Genomic DNA, 17352 nt, shown 5'->3' on the forward strand with positions numbered 1-17352 from the left:
CCACTACACTGTTCCCAGCAAATATGCCCAGGATGGGGACAGCTTGGGTGAGGTACAGAGTAAAGCTCCCTCTACACTGTTCCCATCAAACACTCTCAGGATGGGGACAGCACGGGGTTAGAGAGAGTTTTCCTTTTATTCATTGGGATGAGGATGTCACTGGCTAGGTCAGCATTTATCGTCTATCCCAGGGGGCAGTTAAGAGTCAACTACATTGCTGTGGGTTGGAGTCACATGTAGGCCAAACCAGGTAAGGATGGCAGTTTCCTTCCCTGAAGGACATTAGTGAACCAGATGGGTAGTCCCAACAGTCAACCATGGTTTCACAGTTATCATTAGACACTTAATTCCAGATTTTTATTGAATACAAATTCCACCATCTGCTGTGGTGGGATTCAAACCTGGGTCCCCAGAACATTACCTGGATCTCTGGATTAACATTCCAGTGATAATATCACAGGGCTGTCCTCTCGAGTAAAGCTGTCTCTACACTATCCCCATCAAACTCACCCAGGGACACGACAAGGTTAGATACAGAGTTTAACTGTTCTATGTTCCATCCTGTGGTTTTGTTAAATGATAAGCATGACACAACAACAGCAGCAGCTGCTGGAACAAAAATAATTCCAACTTGCATGCACTGAAACTGTGATCAAGATATCAGAGAACATGTGGCAGCATTCCAGCACACAGAGATACAGAGACTGGATGGGAATGAAATGTAGTTGCAGTGATTGTAATGAGGACAAGCAAGTGGACCTCGGAATATAAATTCCCTGACTGGGTTATTAATCTTGAAAAGGTCACCGCTCAGCCTCTGACCCTCCAAGGAAAACAGGCCCAGCCTATTCAGCCTCTCCCTGTAGCTCAAATCCACCAACCCTGGCAACATCCTTGTAAATCTTTTCTGAACCCTTTCAAGTTTCACAACATCCTTCCAATAGGAAGGAGAGCAGAACTGCATTGAATATTCCAAAAGTGGCCTAACCAATATCCTGTACAGCCACAACATGACCCTGTCCTCCCACATCCCAACTCCTGTACTCAATACTCTGACCAATAATAGAAAGCATACCAAACGCCACCTTCACTATCCTATTTACCTGCGACTCCACTTTCAAGGAGCTATGAACCTGTACTCCAAGGTCTCTTTGTTCAGCAACACTACCTTGGACCTTACCATGAAGTGTATAAGTCCTGCTCTGATTTGCTTTTCCAAAACACAGCACCGCACATTTACCGAAATTAAACTTCATCTGCCACTGCTCAGCCCACTGAGCCAGAAGGGAATGCGGAATTTGAAACACAGATGGATCACTTGAAGGGCTGAATAGGCTCCTTCACTCTCTAATTTGTGTATCTGTAAGTTGCTATTATTGTCCGGTTATATTTCCCTGTATGAGAGCAGAAAGCACAAACCTGGATATGGGTCAAAGCATCACAGAGGTCCTGGCTGCATTTGTGAACTGCTTCTGCATCACTGAGCCTCTGTCCCCGGGTGTGAACTCGTTCCTGTAAACTGCTCCATAAATCCCTGCAACAACAGGTCAGACAATTACAATTACAGAGCAATGATAGCAACAGAGATAGATATTCCATCTAGTCGGACCATTCATGCAGCAAAAAGCCTGTTGGTGGAACCAGAAAATTGAAACCAGGAAGTATAACGTAAGAGTTCAAACTATACATTGGTTAAACACCCTGTGTTTGAATCCACACTCACTCAGACACACCGTCCTGTGATCCCTCACTCACTCAGACACACCGCCCTGTGAACCCTCACTCACTCAGACACACCACCCTGCGATCCCTCACTCACTCACACACACCGCCCTGCGATCCCTCACTCACTCAGACACACCGCCCTGTGATCCCTCACTCACTGAGACATACCACCCTGTGATCCCTCACTCACTCAGACACACCGCCCTGTGATCCCTCACTCACTCAGACACACTGCCCTGCGATCCCTCACTCACTGAGACACACTGCCCTGCGATCCCTCACTCACTGAGAGACACCACCCTGCGATCCCTTACTCACTGAGACACACCGCCCTGCGAATCCTCACTCACTGAGACACACCACCCTGTGATCCCTCACTCACTGAGACACACCACCCTGCGATCCCTCACTCACTGAGACACACTGCCCTGCGATCCCTCACTCACTGAGACACACCACCCTGCGATCCCTCACTCACTGAGACACACCGCCCTACGATCCCTCACTCACTCAGACACACCGCCCTGTGATCCCTCACTCACTGAGACACACTGCCCTGCGATCCCTCACTCACTCAGACACACTGCCCTGTGATCCCTCACTCACTCAGACACACCGCCCTGCGATCCCTCACTCACTCAGAAACACCACCCTGTGATCCCTCACTCACTGAGACACAGCGCCCTATGCTCCCTCACTCACACACACCGCCCTGTGATCCCTCACTCGGTGAGACACAGCGTCCTGTGATCCCTCACTCACTCAGAAACACCACCCTGTGATCCCTCACTCACTGAGACACAGCGCCCTATGCTCCCTCACTCACACACACCGCCCTGTGATCCCTCACTCAGTGAGACACAGCGCCCTGTGATCCCTCACTCACTGAGACACACCGCCCTGTGATCCCTCACTCACTCAGACACACCGCTCTGTGATCCCTCACTCACTCACACACACCACCCTGCGATCCCTCACTCACTGAGACACACCACCCTGCGATCCCTCACTCACTGAGACACACCGCCCTGCGATCCCTCACTCACTCAGACACACCGCCCTGTGATCCCTCACTCACTCAGACACACCGCCCTGTGATCCCTCACTCACTGAGACACACTGCCCTGCGATCCCTCACTCACTCAGACACACTGCCCTGTGATCCCTCACTCACTCAGACACACCGCCCTGCGATCCCTCACTCACTGAGACACACCGCCCTGTGATCCCTCACTCACTCAGAAACACCACCCTATGATCCCTCACTCACTGAGACACAGCGCCCTATGCTCCCTCACTCACACACACCGCCCTGTGATCCCTCACTCAGTGAGACACAGTGTCCTGTGATCCCTCACTGACTCAGACACACCGCCCTGTGATCCCTCACTCACTCACACACACTGCACTGTGATCCCTCACTCACTCAGACACACCGCCCTGTGATCCCTTACACACTGAGACACACCGCCCTGCGATCCCTCACTCACTCAGACGCACCGCCCTGCGATCCCTCACTCACTCAGACACACTGCACTGCGATCCCTCACTCACTGAGACACACCGCCCTGCGATCCCTCACTCATGCAGACACACCGCCCTGCGATCCCTCACTCACTCAGACACACCGCCCTGCGATCCCTCACTCACTCAGACACACCGCCCTGCGATCCCTCACTCACTCAGACACACCGCCCAGCGATCCCTCACTCACTCACACACACCGCCCTGCGATCCCTCAATCACTCAGAAACACTGCCCTGCGATCCCACACTCACACACACTGCCCTGCGATCCCTCACTCACTCACACACACCGCCTTGTGATCCCTCACTCACTCACACACACTGCCCTGTGATCCCTCACTCACTCACACATACCACCCTGTGATCCCTCACTCACTCACACACACTGCCCTGCGATCCCTCACTCACTCACACACACCGCCCTGTGAACCCTCACTCACTCACACACACTGCCCTGCGAACCCTCACTCACTCACACACACCGCCCTGTGAACCCTCACTCACTCACACACACTGCCCTGCGAACCCTCACTCACTCACACACACCGCCCTGTGATCCCTCACTCACTCACACACACTGCCCTGCGAACCCTCACTCACTCACACACACTGCCCTGTGATCCCTCACTCACTAAAACACACCGCCCTGCGATCCCTCACTCACTAAAACACACCGCCCTGCGATCCCTCAATCACTAAGACACACCGCACTTTTATCCCTCAATCACTCAGACATACCGCCCGGTGATCCCTCACTCACTGAGACACACCGCCCGGCGATCCCTCACTCACTCACACACACTGCCCTGCGATCCCTCACTCACTCACACACACCGCCCTGCGATCCCTCACTCACTCACACACACTGCCCTGCGATCCCTCACTCACTCACACACACTGCCCTGTGAACCCTCACTCACTCACACACACCACCCTGTGATCCCTCACTCACTCACACAGCCCTGCGAACCCTCACTCACACACACCGCCCTGTGAACCCTCACTCACTCACACACACCGCCCTGTGAACCCTCACTCACTCACACACACTGCCCTGTGATCCCTCACTCACTCACACACACTGCCCTGCGATCCCTCACTCACTCACACACACTGCCCTGCGATCCCTCACTCACTCACACACACTGCCCTGCGATCCCTCACTCACTCACACACACCGCCCTGTGAACCCTCACTCACTCACACACACTGCCCTGTGAACCCTCACTCACTCACACACACTGCCCTGCGATCCCTCACTCACTCACACACACTGCCCTGCGATCCCTCACTCACTCACACACACTGCCCTGCGATCCCTCACTCACTCAAACACACCACCCTGTGAACCCTCACTCACTCACACACACTGCACTGCGAACCCTCACTCACTCACACACACTGCCCTGTGATCCCTCACTCACTAAAACACACCGCCCTGTGATCCCTCACTCACTCACACACACCGCCCTGCGATCCCTCACTCACTCAGACACACCGCCCTGCGATCCCTCACTCACTCACACACACTGCACTGCGAACCCTCACTCACTCACGCACACCGCCCTGCGATCACTCACTCACTCACACACACCGCCCTGCGATCCCTCACTCACTAAAACACACCGCCCTGCGATCCCTCACTCACTCACACACACTGCACTGCGATCCCACACTCACTCACACACACCGCCCTGTGATCCCTCACTCACTGAGACACACCGCCCTGCGATCCCTCACTCACTGACATACACTGCACTGCGATCCCTCACTCACTGACACACACCGCCCTGCGATCCCTCACTCACTCACACACACCGCCCTGTGATCCCTCACTCACTCAGACACACCGCCCTGCGATCCCTCACTCACTCAGACACACCGCCCTGTGATCCCTCACTCACTCACACACACCACCCTGTGATCCCTCACTCACTGAGACACACCGCCCTGCGATCCCTCACTCACTGAGACACACCGCCCTGTGATCTCTCACTCACTCAAACACACCACCCTGTGATCCCTCACTCACTGAGACACACCGCCCTGTGATCTCTCACTCACTCAAACACACCACCTTGTGATCCCTCACTCACTCAGACACACTGCCATGCGATCCCTCACTCAGTGAGACACAGTGCCCTGTGATCTCTCACTCACTGAGACACACCGCACTGTGATCCCTCACTCAATCAGACACACTGCCCTGTGATCCCTCTCTCAATCAGACACACCGCCCTGCGATCCCTCACTCACTGAGACACACCGCCCTGTGATCTCTCATTCACTCAAACACACCCCCTTGTGATCCCTCACTCACTCAGACACACCGCCATGCGATCCCTCACTCAGTGAGAGACAGTGCCCTGTGATCTCTCACTCACTCAGACACACCGCCCTGTGATCCCTCACTCACTCAGACACACCGCCCTGCGATCCCTCACTCACTGAGACACACCGCACTGTGATCTCTCACTCACTCAGACACACCGCCCTGTGATCCCTCTCTCAATCAGACACACCGCCCTGCGATCCCTCACTCACACACACCACCCGTTGATCTCTCACTCACTCAGACACACCGCCCTGCGATACCTCAATCACTAAGACACACCGCACTGCGATCCCTCACTCACTCACTCACACACACCGCCCTGCGATCCCACAATCACACACACTGCCCTGCGATCCCTCACTCACTCACACACACCGCCCTGTGATCCCTCACTCACTCACACACACTGCCCTGTGATCCCTCACTCATTCACACACACCGCCCTGTGAACCCTCACTCACTCACACACACCCCTTGAACCCTCACTCACTCACACACACCGCCCTGTGAACCCTCACGCACTCACACACACCGCCCTGTGAACCCTCACTCACTCACACACACTGCCCTGTGATCCCTCACTCACTCACACACACTGCCCTGTGATCCCTCACTCACTAAAACACGCTGCCCTGTGATCCCTCACTCACTCACACATACCACCCTGTGATCCCTCACTCACTCACACACACTGCCCTGCGATCCTTCACTCAGTCACACACACTGCCCTGCGATCCCTCACTCACTCACACACACTGCCCTGCGATCCCTCACACACTCACACACACTGCCCTGTGATCCCTCACTCACTAAAACACACCGCCCTGTGATCCCTCACTCACTCACACACACCGCCCTGCGATCCCTCACTCACTCAGACACACCGCCCTGCGATCCCTCACTCACTCACGCACACCGCCCTGTGATCCCACAATCACTCAGACACACTGCCCTGCGATCCCTCACTCACTGAGACACACCGCACTGTGATCCCTCACTCACTCAGACATACCGCCCTGTGATCCCTCACTCACTGAGAAACACCACCCTGTGATCCCTCACTCACTGAGACACAGCGCCCTGTGATCCCTCACTGACTCAGACACACCGCCCTGTGATCCCTCACTCACTCACACACACTGCACTGTGATCCCTCACTCACTCAGACACACCGCCCTGTGATCCCTCACTCACTCACACACACCCCTTGAACCCTCACTCACTCACACACACCGCCCTGTGAACCCTCACGCACTCACACACACCGCCCTGTGAACCCTCACTCACTCACACACACTGCCCTGTGATCCCTCACTCACTCACACACACTGCCCTGTGATCCCTCACTCACTAAAACACGCTGCCCTGTGATCCCTCACTCACTCACACATACCACCCTGTGATCCCTCACTCACTCACACACACTGCCCTGCGATCCTTCACTCAGTCACACACACTGCCCTGCGATCCCTCACTCACTCACACACACTGCCCTGCGATCCCTCACTCACTCACACACACCGCCCTGTGAACCCTCATTCACTCACACACACTGCCCTGCGAACCCTCACTCACTCACACACACTGCCCTGTGATCCCTCACTCACTAAAACACACCGCCCTGTGATCCCTCACTCACTCACACACACCGCCCTGCGATCCCTCACTCACTCAGACACACCGCCCTGCGATCCCTCACTCACTCACGCACACCGCCCTGTGATCCCACAATCACTCAGACACACTGCCCTGCGATCCCTCACTCACTGAGACACACCGCACTGTGATCCCTCACTCACTCAGACATACCGCCCTGTGATCCCTCACTCACTGAGAAACACCACCCTGTGATCCCTCACTCACTGAGACACAGCGCCCTGTGATCCCTCACTGACTCAGACACACCGCCCTGTGATCCCTCACTCACTCACACACACTGCACTGTGATCCCTCACTCACTCAGACACACCGCCCTGTGATCCCTCACACACTGAGACACACCGCCCTGCGATCCCTCACTCACTCAGACACACCGCCCTGCGATCCCTCACTCACTCAGACACACCGCCCTGCGATCCCTCACTCACTCAGACACACCGCCCTGCGATCCCTCACTCACTCACACACACCGCCCTGCGATCCCTCAATCACTCAGACACACTGCCCTGCGATCCCTCACTCACTGAGACACACCGCACTGTGATCCCTCAATCACTCAGACATACCGCCCTGTGATCCCTCACTCACTGAGACACACCGCCCTGTGATCCCTCACTCACTCAGACACACCGCCCTGCGATCCCTCACTCACTCACACAGCCCTGCGATCCCTCAATCAGACACACTGCCCTGCGATCCCACACTCACACACACTTCCCTGCGATCCCTCACTCACTCACACACACCGCCTTGTGATCCCTCACTCACTCACACACACTGCCCTGTGATCCCTCACTCACTCACACATACCACCCTGTGATCCCTCACTCACTCACACACACTGCCCTGCGATCCCTCACTCACTCACACACACCGCCCTGTGAACCCTCACTCACTCACACACACTGCCCTGCGAACCCTCACTCACTCACACACACCGCCCTGTGATCCCTCACTCACTAAAACACACCGCCCTGCGATCCCTCAATCACTCACACACACCGCCCTGCGATCCCTCACTCACTCACACACACTGCCCTGCGAACCCTCACTCACTCACACACACTGCCCTGTGATCCCTCACTCACTAAAACACACCGCCCTGCGATCCCTCAATCACTAAGACACACCGCACTTTTATCCCTCAATCACTCAGACAAACCGCCCGGTGATCCCTCACTCACTGAGACACACCGCCCGGCGATCCCTCACTCACTCAGACACACCGCCCTGCGATCCCTCAATCACTAAGACACACCGCACTGCGATCCCTCACTCACTCACTCACACACACCGCCCTGTGATCCCACACTCACACACACTGCCCTGTGATCCCTCACTCACTCACACACACCGCCCTGTGATCCCTCACTCACTCACACACACTGCCCTGTGATCCCTCACTCATTCACACACACCGCCCTGTGAACCCTCACTCACTCAGACACACCACCCTGTGATCCCTCACTCATTCACACACACAGCCCTGCGAACCCTCACTCACTCACACACACCGCCCTGTGATCCCACACTCACACACACTGCCCTGTGATCCCTCACTCACTCACACACACCGCCCTGTGATCCCTCACTCACTCACACACACTGCCCTGTGATCCCTCACTCATTCACACACACTGCCCTGCGATCCCTCACTCACTCACACACACCACCCTGTGATCCCTCACTCATTCACACACACAGCCCTGTGAACCCTCACTCACACACACCGCCCTGTGAACCCTCACTCACTCACACACACCGCCCTGTGAACCCTCACTCACTCACACACACTGCCCTGTGATCCCTCACTCACTCACACACACTGCCCTGCGATCCCTCACTCACTCACACACACTGCCCTGCGATCCCTCACTCACTCACACACACCGCCCTGTGAACCCTCACTCACTCACACACACTGCCCTGTGAACCCTCACTCACTCACACACACCACCCTGTGATCCCTCACTCATTCACACACACAGCCCTGCGAACCCTCACTCACACACACTGCCCTGCGATCCCTCACTCACTCACACACACCGCCCTGTGAACCCTCACTCACTCACACACACTGCCCTGTGATCCCTCACTCACTCACACACACTGCACTGCGAACCCTCACTCACTCACACACACTGCCCTGTGATCCCTCACTCACTAAAACACACCGCCCTGTGATCCCTCACTCACTCACACACACCGCCCTGCGATCCCTCACTCACTCAGACACACCGCCCTGCGATCCCTCACTCACTCACACACACTGCACTGCGAACCCTCACTCACTCACGCACACCGCCCTGCGATCACTCACTCACTCACACACACCGCCCTGCGATCCCTCACTCACTAAAACACACCGCCCTGCGATCCCTCACTCACTCACACACACTGCACTGCGATCCCACACTCACTCACACACACCGCCCTGTGATCCCTAACTCACTGAGACACACCGCCCTGCGATCCCTCACTCACTGACATACACTGCACTGCGATCCCTCACTCACTGACACACACCGCCCTGCGATCCCTCACTCACTCACACACACCGCCCTGTGATCCCTCACTCACTCAGACACACCGCCCTGCGATCCCTCACTCACTCAGACACACCGCCCTGTGATCCCTCACTCACTCACACACACCACCCTGTGATCCCTCACTCACTGAGACACACCGCCCTGCGATCCCTCACTCACTGAGACACACCGCCCTGTGATCTCTCACTCACTCAAACACACCACCCTGTGATCCCTCACTCACTGAGACACACCGCCCTGTGATCTCTCACTCACTCAAACACACCACCTTGTGATCCCTCACTCACTCAGACACACTGCCATGCGATCCCTCACTCAGTGAGACACAGTGCCCTGTGATCTCTCACTCACTGAGACACACCGCACTGTGATCCCTCACTCAATCAGACACACTGCCCTGTGATCCCTCTCTCAATCAGACACACCGCCCTGCGATCCCTCACTCACTGAGACACACCGCCCTGTGATCTCTCATTCACTCAAACACACCCCCTTGTGATCCCTCACTCACTCAGACACACCGCCATGCGATCCCTCACTCAGTGAGAGACAGTGCCCTGTGATCTCTCACTCACTCAGACACACCGCCCTGTGATCCCTCACTCACTCAGACACACCGCCCTGCGATCCCTCACTCACTGAGACACACCGCACTGTGATCTCTCACTCACTCAGACACACCGCCCTGTGATCCCTCTCTCAATCAGACACACCGCCCTGCGATCCCTCACTCACACACACCACCCGTTGATCTCTCACTCACTCAGACACACCGCCCTGCGATACCTCAATCACTAAGACACACCGCACTGCGATCCCTCACTCACTCACTCACACACACCGCCCTGCGATCCCACAATCACACACACTGCCCTGCGATCCCTCACTCACTCACACACACCGCCCTGTGATCCCTCACTCACTCACACACACTGCCCTGTGATCCCTCACTCATTCACACACACCGCCCTGTGAACCCTCACTCACTCACACACACCCCTTGAACCCTCACTCACTCACACACACCGCCCTGTGAACCCTCACGCACTCACACACACCGCCCTGTGAACCCTCACTCACTCACACACACTGCCCTGTGATCCCTCACTCACTCACACACACTGCCCTGTGATCCCTCACTCACTAAAACACGCTGCCCTGTGATCCCTCACTCACTCACACATACCACCCTGTGATCCCTCACTCACTCACACACACTGCCCTGCGATCCTTCACTCAGTCACACACACTGCCCTGCGATCCCTCACTCACTCACACACACTGCCCTGCGATCCCTCACACACTCACACACACTGCCCTGTGATCCCTCACTCACTAAAACACACCGCCCTGTGATCCCTCACTCACTCACACACACCGCCCTGCGATCCCTCACTCACTCAGACACACCGCCCTGCGATCCCTCACTCACTCACGCACACCGCCCTGTGATCCCACAATCACTCAGACACACTGCCCTGCGATCCCTCACTCACTGAGACACACCGCACTGTGATCCCTCACTCACTCAGACATACCGCCCTGTGATCCCTCACTCACTGAGAAACACCACCCTGTGATCCCTCACTCACTGAGACACAGCGCCCTGTGATCCCTCACTGACTCAGACACACCGCCCTGTGATCCCTCACTCACTCACACACACTGCACTGTGATCCCTCACTCACTCAGACACACCGCCCTGTGATCCCTCACTCACTCACACACACCCCTTGAACCCTCACTCACTCACACACACCGCCCTGTGAACCCTCACGCACTCACACACACCGCCCTGTGAACCCTCACTCACTCACACACACTGCCCTGTGATCCCTCACTCACTCACACACACTGCCCTGTGATCCCTCACTCACTAAAACACGCTGCCCTGTGATCCCTCACTCACTCACACATACCACCCTGTGATCCCTCACTCACTCACACACACTGCCCTGCGATCCTTCACTCAGTCACACACACTGCCCTGCGATCCCTCACTCACTCACACACACTGCCCTGCGATCCCTCACTCACTCACACACACCGCCCTGTGAACCCTCATTCACTCACACACACTGCCCTGCGAACCCTCACTCACTCACACACACTGCCCTGTGATCCCTCACTCACTAAAACACACCGCCCTGTGATCCCTCACTCACTCACACACACCGCCCTGCGATCCCTCACTCACTCAGACACACCGCCCTGCGATCCCTCACTCACTCACGCACACCGCCCTGTGATCCCACAATCACTCAGACACACTGCCCTGCGATCCCTCACTCACTGAGACACACCGCACTGTGATCCCTCACTCACTCAGACATACCGCCCTGTGATCCCTCACTCACTGAGAAACACCACCCTGTGATCCCTCACTCACTGAGACACAGCGCCCTGTGATCCCTCACTGACTCAGACACACCGCCCTGTGATCCCTCACTCACTCACACACACTGCACTGTGATCCCTCACTCACTCAGACACACCGCCCTGTGATCCCTCACACACTGAGACACACCGCCCTGCGATCCCTCACTCACTCAGACACACCGCCCTGCGATCCCTCACTCACTCAGACACACCGCCCTGCGATCCCTCACTCACTCAGACACACCGCCCTGCGATCCCTCACTCACTCACACACACCGCCCTGCGATCCCTCAATCACTCAGACACACTGCCCTGCGATCCCTCACTCACTGAGACACACCGCACTGTGATCCCTCAATCACTCAGACATACCGCCCTGTGATCCCTCACTCACTGAGACACACCGCCCTGTGATCCCTCACTCACTCAGACACACCGCCCTGCGATCCCTCACTCACTCACACAGCCCTGCGATCCCTCAATCAGACACACTGCCCTGCGATCCCACACTCACACACACTTCCCTGCGATCCCTCACTCACTCACACACACCGCCTTGTGATCCCTCACTCACTCACACACACTGCCCTGTGATCCCTCACTCACTCACACATACCACCCTGTGATCCCTCACTCACTCACACACACTGCCCTGCGATCCCTCACTCACTCACACACACCGCCCTGTGAACCCTCACTCACTCACACACACTGCCCTGCGAACCCTCACTCACTCACACACACCGCCCTGTGATCCCTCACTCACTAAAACACACCGCCCTGCGATCCCTCAATCACTCACACACACCGCCCTGCGATCCCTCACTCACTCACACACACTGCCCTGCGAACCCTCACTCACTCACACACACTGCCCTGTGATCCCTCACTCACTAAAACACACCGCCCTGCGATCCCTCAATCACTAAGACACACCGCACTTTTATCCCTCAATCACTCAGACAAACCGCCCGGTGATCCCTCACTCACTGAGACACACCGCCCGGCGATCCCTCACTCACTCAGACACACCGCCCTGCGATCCCTCAATCACTAAGACACACCGCACTGCGATCCCTCACTCACTCACTCACACACACCGCCCTGTGATCCCACACTCACACACACTGCCCTGTGATCCCTCACTCACTCACACACACCGCCCTGTGATCCCTCACTCACTCACACACACTGCCCTGTGATCCCTCACTCATTCACACACACCGCCCTGTGAACCCTCACTCACTCAGACACACCACCCTGTGATCCCTCACTCATTCACACACACAGCCCTGCGAACCCTCACTCACTCACACACACCGCCCTGTGATCCCACACTCACACACACTGCCCTGTGATCCCTCACTCACTCACACACACCGCCCTGTGATCCCTCACTCACTCACACACACTGCACTGTGATCCCTCACTCATTCACACACACTGCCCTGCGATCCCTCACTCACTCACACACACCACCCTGTGATCCCTCACTCATTCACACACACAGCCCTGCGAACCCTCACTCACACACACCGCCCTGTGAACCCTCACTCACTCACACACACCGCCCTGTGAACCCTCACTCACTCACACACACTGCCCTGTGATCCCTCACTCACTCACACACACTGCCCTGCGATCCCTCACTCACTCACACACACTGCCCTGCGATCCCTCACTCACTCACACACACCGCCCTGTGAACCCTCACTCACTCACACACACTGCCCTGTGAACCCTCACTCACTCACACATACCACCCTGTGATCCCTCACTCACTCACACACACTGCCCTGCGATCCCTCACTCACTCACACACACTGCCCTGCGATCACTCACTCACTCACACACACTGCCCTGCGATCCCTCACTCACTGACACACACCGCCCTGTGAACCCTCACTCACTCACACACACTGCCCTGCGAACCCTCACTCACTCACACACACTGCCCTGTGATCCCTCACTCACTAAAACACACCGCCCTGTGATCCCTCACTCACTCACACACACCGCCCTGCGATCCCTCACTCACTCAGACATCGCCCTGCGATCCCTCACTCACTCACACACACTGCACTGCGATCCCTCACTCACTCACACACACTGCCCTGCGATCCCTCATTCACTCAGACACACCGCCCTGCGATCACTCACTCACTCACACACACCGCCCTGCGATCCCTCACTCACTAAAACACACTGCCCTGCGATCCCTCACTCACTCACACACACTGCACTGCGATCCCACACTCACTCACACACACCGCCCTGCGATCCCTCACTCACTGAGACACACCGCCCTGCGATCCCTCACTCACTCACATACACTGCACTGCGATCCCTCACTCACTCACACACACCGCCCTGCGATCCCTCACTCACTCACACACACCGCCCTGTGATCCCTCACTCACTCAGACACACCGCCCTGCGATCCCTCACTCACTCAGACACACCGCCCTGTGATCCCTCACTCACTCACACACACCACCCTGTGATCCCTCACTCACTGAGACACACCGCCCTGTGATCTCTCACTCACTCAAACACACCACCCTGTGATCCCTCACTCACTGAGACACACCGCCCTGCGATCCCTCACTCACTCACACACACCGCCCTGTGATCCCTCACTCACTCAGACACACCGCCCTGCGATCCCTCACTCACTCAGACACACCGTCCTGTGATCCCTCACTCACTCACACACACCACCCTGTGATCCCTCACTCACTGAGACACACCGCCCTGCGATCCCTCACTCACTGAGATACACCGCCCTGTGATCTCTCACTCACTCAAACACACCACCCTGTGATCCCTCACTCACTCAGACACACCGCCCTGTGATCTCTCACTCACTCAAACACACCACCTTGTGATCCCTCACTCACTCAGACACACCGCCATGCGATCCCTCACTCAGTGAGACACAGTGCCCTGTGATCTCTCACTCACTCAGACACACCGCCCTGTGATCCCTCACTCACTCAGACACACCGCCCTGCGATCCCTCACTCACTCACACACACTGCACTGCGATCCCTCACTCACTCACACACACTGCCCTGCGATCCCTCACTCACTCAGACACACCGCCCTGCGATCACTCACTCACTCACACACACCGCCCTGCGATCCCTCACTCACTAAAACACACTGCCCTGCGATCCCTCACTCACTCACACACACTGCACTGCGATCCCACACTCACTCACACACACCGCCCTGCGATCCCTCACTCACTGAGACACACCGCCCTGCGATCCCTCACTCACTCACATACACTGCACTGCGATCCCTCACTCACTCACACACACCGCCCTGCGATCCCTCACTCACTCACACACACCGCCCTGTGATCCCTCACTCACTCAGACACACCGCCCTGCGATCCCTCACTCACTCAGACACACCGCCCTGTGATCCCTCACTCACTCACACACACCACCCTGTGATCCCTCACTCACTGAGACACACCGCCCTGCGATCCCTCACTCACTGAGATACACCGCCCTGTGATCTCTCACTCACTCAAACACACCACCCTGTGATCCCTCACTCACTGAGACACACCGCCCTGCGATCCCTCACTCACTCACACACACCGTCCTGTGATCCCTCACTCACTCAGACACACCGCCCTGCGATCCCTCACTCACTCAGACACACCGCCCTGTGATCCCTCACTCACTCAGACACACCGCCCTGTGATCCCTCACTCACTGAGACACACCGCCCTGCGATCCCTCACTCACTGAGATACACCGCCCTGTGATCTCTCACTCACTCAAACACACCACCCTGTGATCCCTCACTCACTCAGACACACCGCCCTGTGATCTCTCACTCACTCAAACACACCACCTTGTGATCCCTCACTCACTCAGACACACCGCCATGCGATCCCTCACTCAGTGAGACACAGTGCCCTGTGATCTCTCACTCACTCAGACACACCGCCCTGTGATCCCTCACTCACTCAGACACACCGCCCTGCGATCCCTCACCCACTGAGACACACCGCACTGTGATCCCTCACTCAATCCGACACACTGCCCTGTGATCCCTCTCTCAATCAGACACACCGCCCTGCGATCCCTCACTCACTGAGACACACCGCCCTGTGATCTCTCATTCACTCAAACACACCCCCTTGTGATCCCTCACTCACTCAGACACACCGCCATGCGATCCCTCACTCAGTGAGAGACAGTGCCCTGTGATCTCTCACTCACTCAGACACACCGCCCTGCGATCCCTCACTCACTGAGACACACCGCACTGTGATCTCTCACTCACTCAGACACACCGCCCTGTGATCCCTCTCTCAATCAGACACACCGCCCTGCGATCCCTCACTCAATCAGACACACCACCCTGTGATCCCTCACTCACACACACCACCCGTTGATCTCTCACTCACTCAGACACATTGCCCTGTGATCCCTCACTCACTCAGACACACCGCCCTGCGATCCCTCACTCACTCACTCACACACACCGCCCTGCGATCCCACACTCACACACACTGCCCTGCGATCCCTCACTCACTCACACACACCGCCCTGTGATCCCTCACTCACTCACACACACTGCCCTGTGATCCCTCAGTCATTCACACACACCGCCCTGTGAACCCTCACTCACTCACACACACTGCCCTGTGATCCCTCACTCACTAAAACAGGCCGCCCTGTGATCCCTCACTCACTCACACATACCACCCTGTGATCCCTCACTCACTCACACACACTGCCCTGCGATCCCTCACTCACTCACACACACTGCACTGCGATCCCACACTCACTCACACACACCGCCCTGTGATCCCTCACTCACTGAGACACACCGCCCTGCGATCCCTCACTCACTGACATACACTGCACTGCGATCCCTCACTCACTGACACACACCGCCCTGCGATCCCTCACTCACTCACACACACCGCCCTGTGATCCCTCACTCACTCAGACACACCGCCCTGCGATCCCTCACTCACTCAGACACACCGCCCTGTGATCCCTCACTCACTCACACACACCACCCTGTGATCCCTCACTCACTGAGACACACCGCCCTGCGATCCCTCACTCACTGAGACACACCGCCCTGTGATCTCTCACTCACTCAAACACACCACCCTGTGATCCCTCACTCACTGAGACACACC

The 17352-nt window shown here is 56.5% G+C and overlaps 1 protein-coding gene across 2 annotated transcripts in view; it reads right to left on the reverse strand.

Moving 5' to 3' along the window:
• The window catches only part of sptbn5 (spectrin, beta, non-erythrocytic 5), a 275567-nt gene that overhangs the window by 138835 nt on the left and 119380 nt on the right, over positions 1–17352 (reverse strand). For both annotated transcript variants that reach the window (XM_072569378.1, XM_072569377.1), the window contains one exon: positions 1420–1534. In XM_072569378.1, the coding sequence (XP_072425479.1) occupies positions 1420–1534 (115 nt within the window). The remainder of the gene's footprint in view (positions 1–1419; positions 1535–17352) is intronic.

The sequence above is a fragment of the Chiloscyllium punctatum genome, chromosome 4 (genome assembly GCF_047496795.1).
Source record: "Chiloscyllium punctatum isolate Juve2018m chromosome 4, sChiPun1.3, whole genome shotgun sequence".
NCBI lineage: Eukaryota > Metazoa > Chordata > Chondrichthyes > Orectolobiformes > Hemiscylliidae > Chiloscyllium > Chiloscyllium punctatum.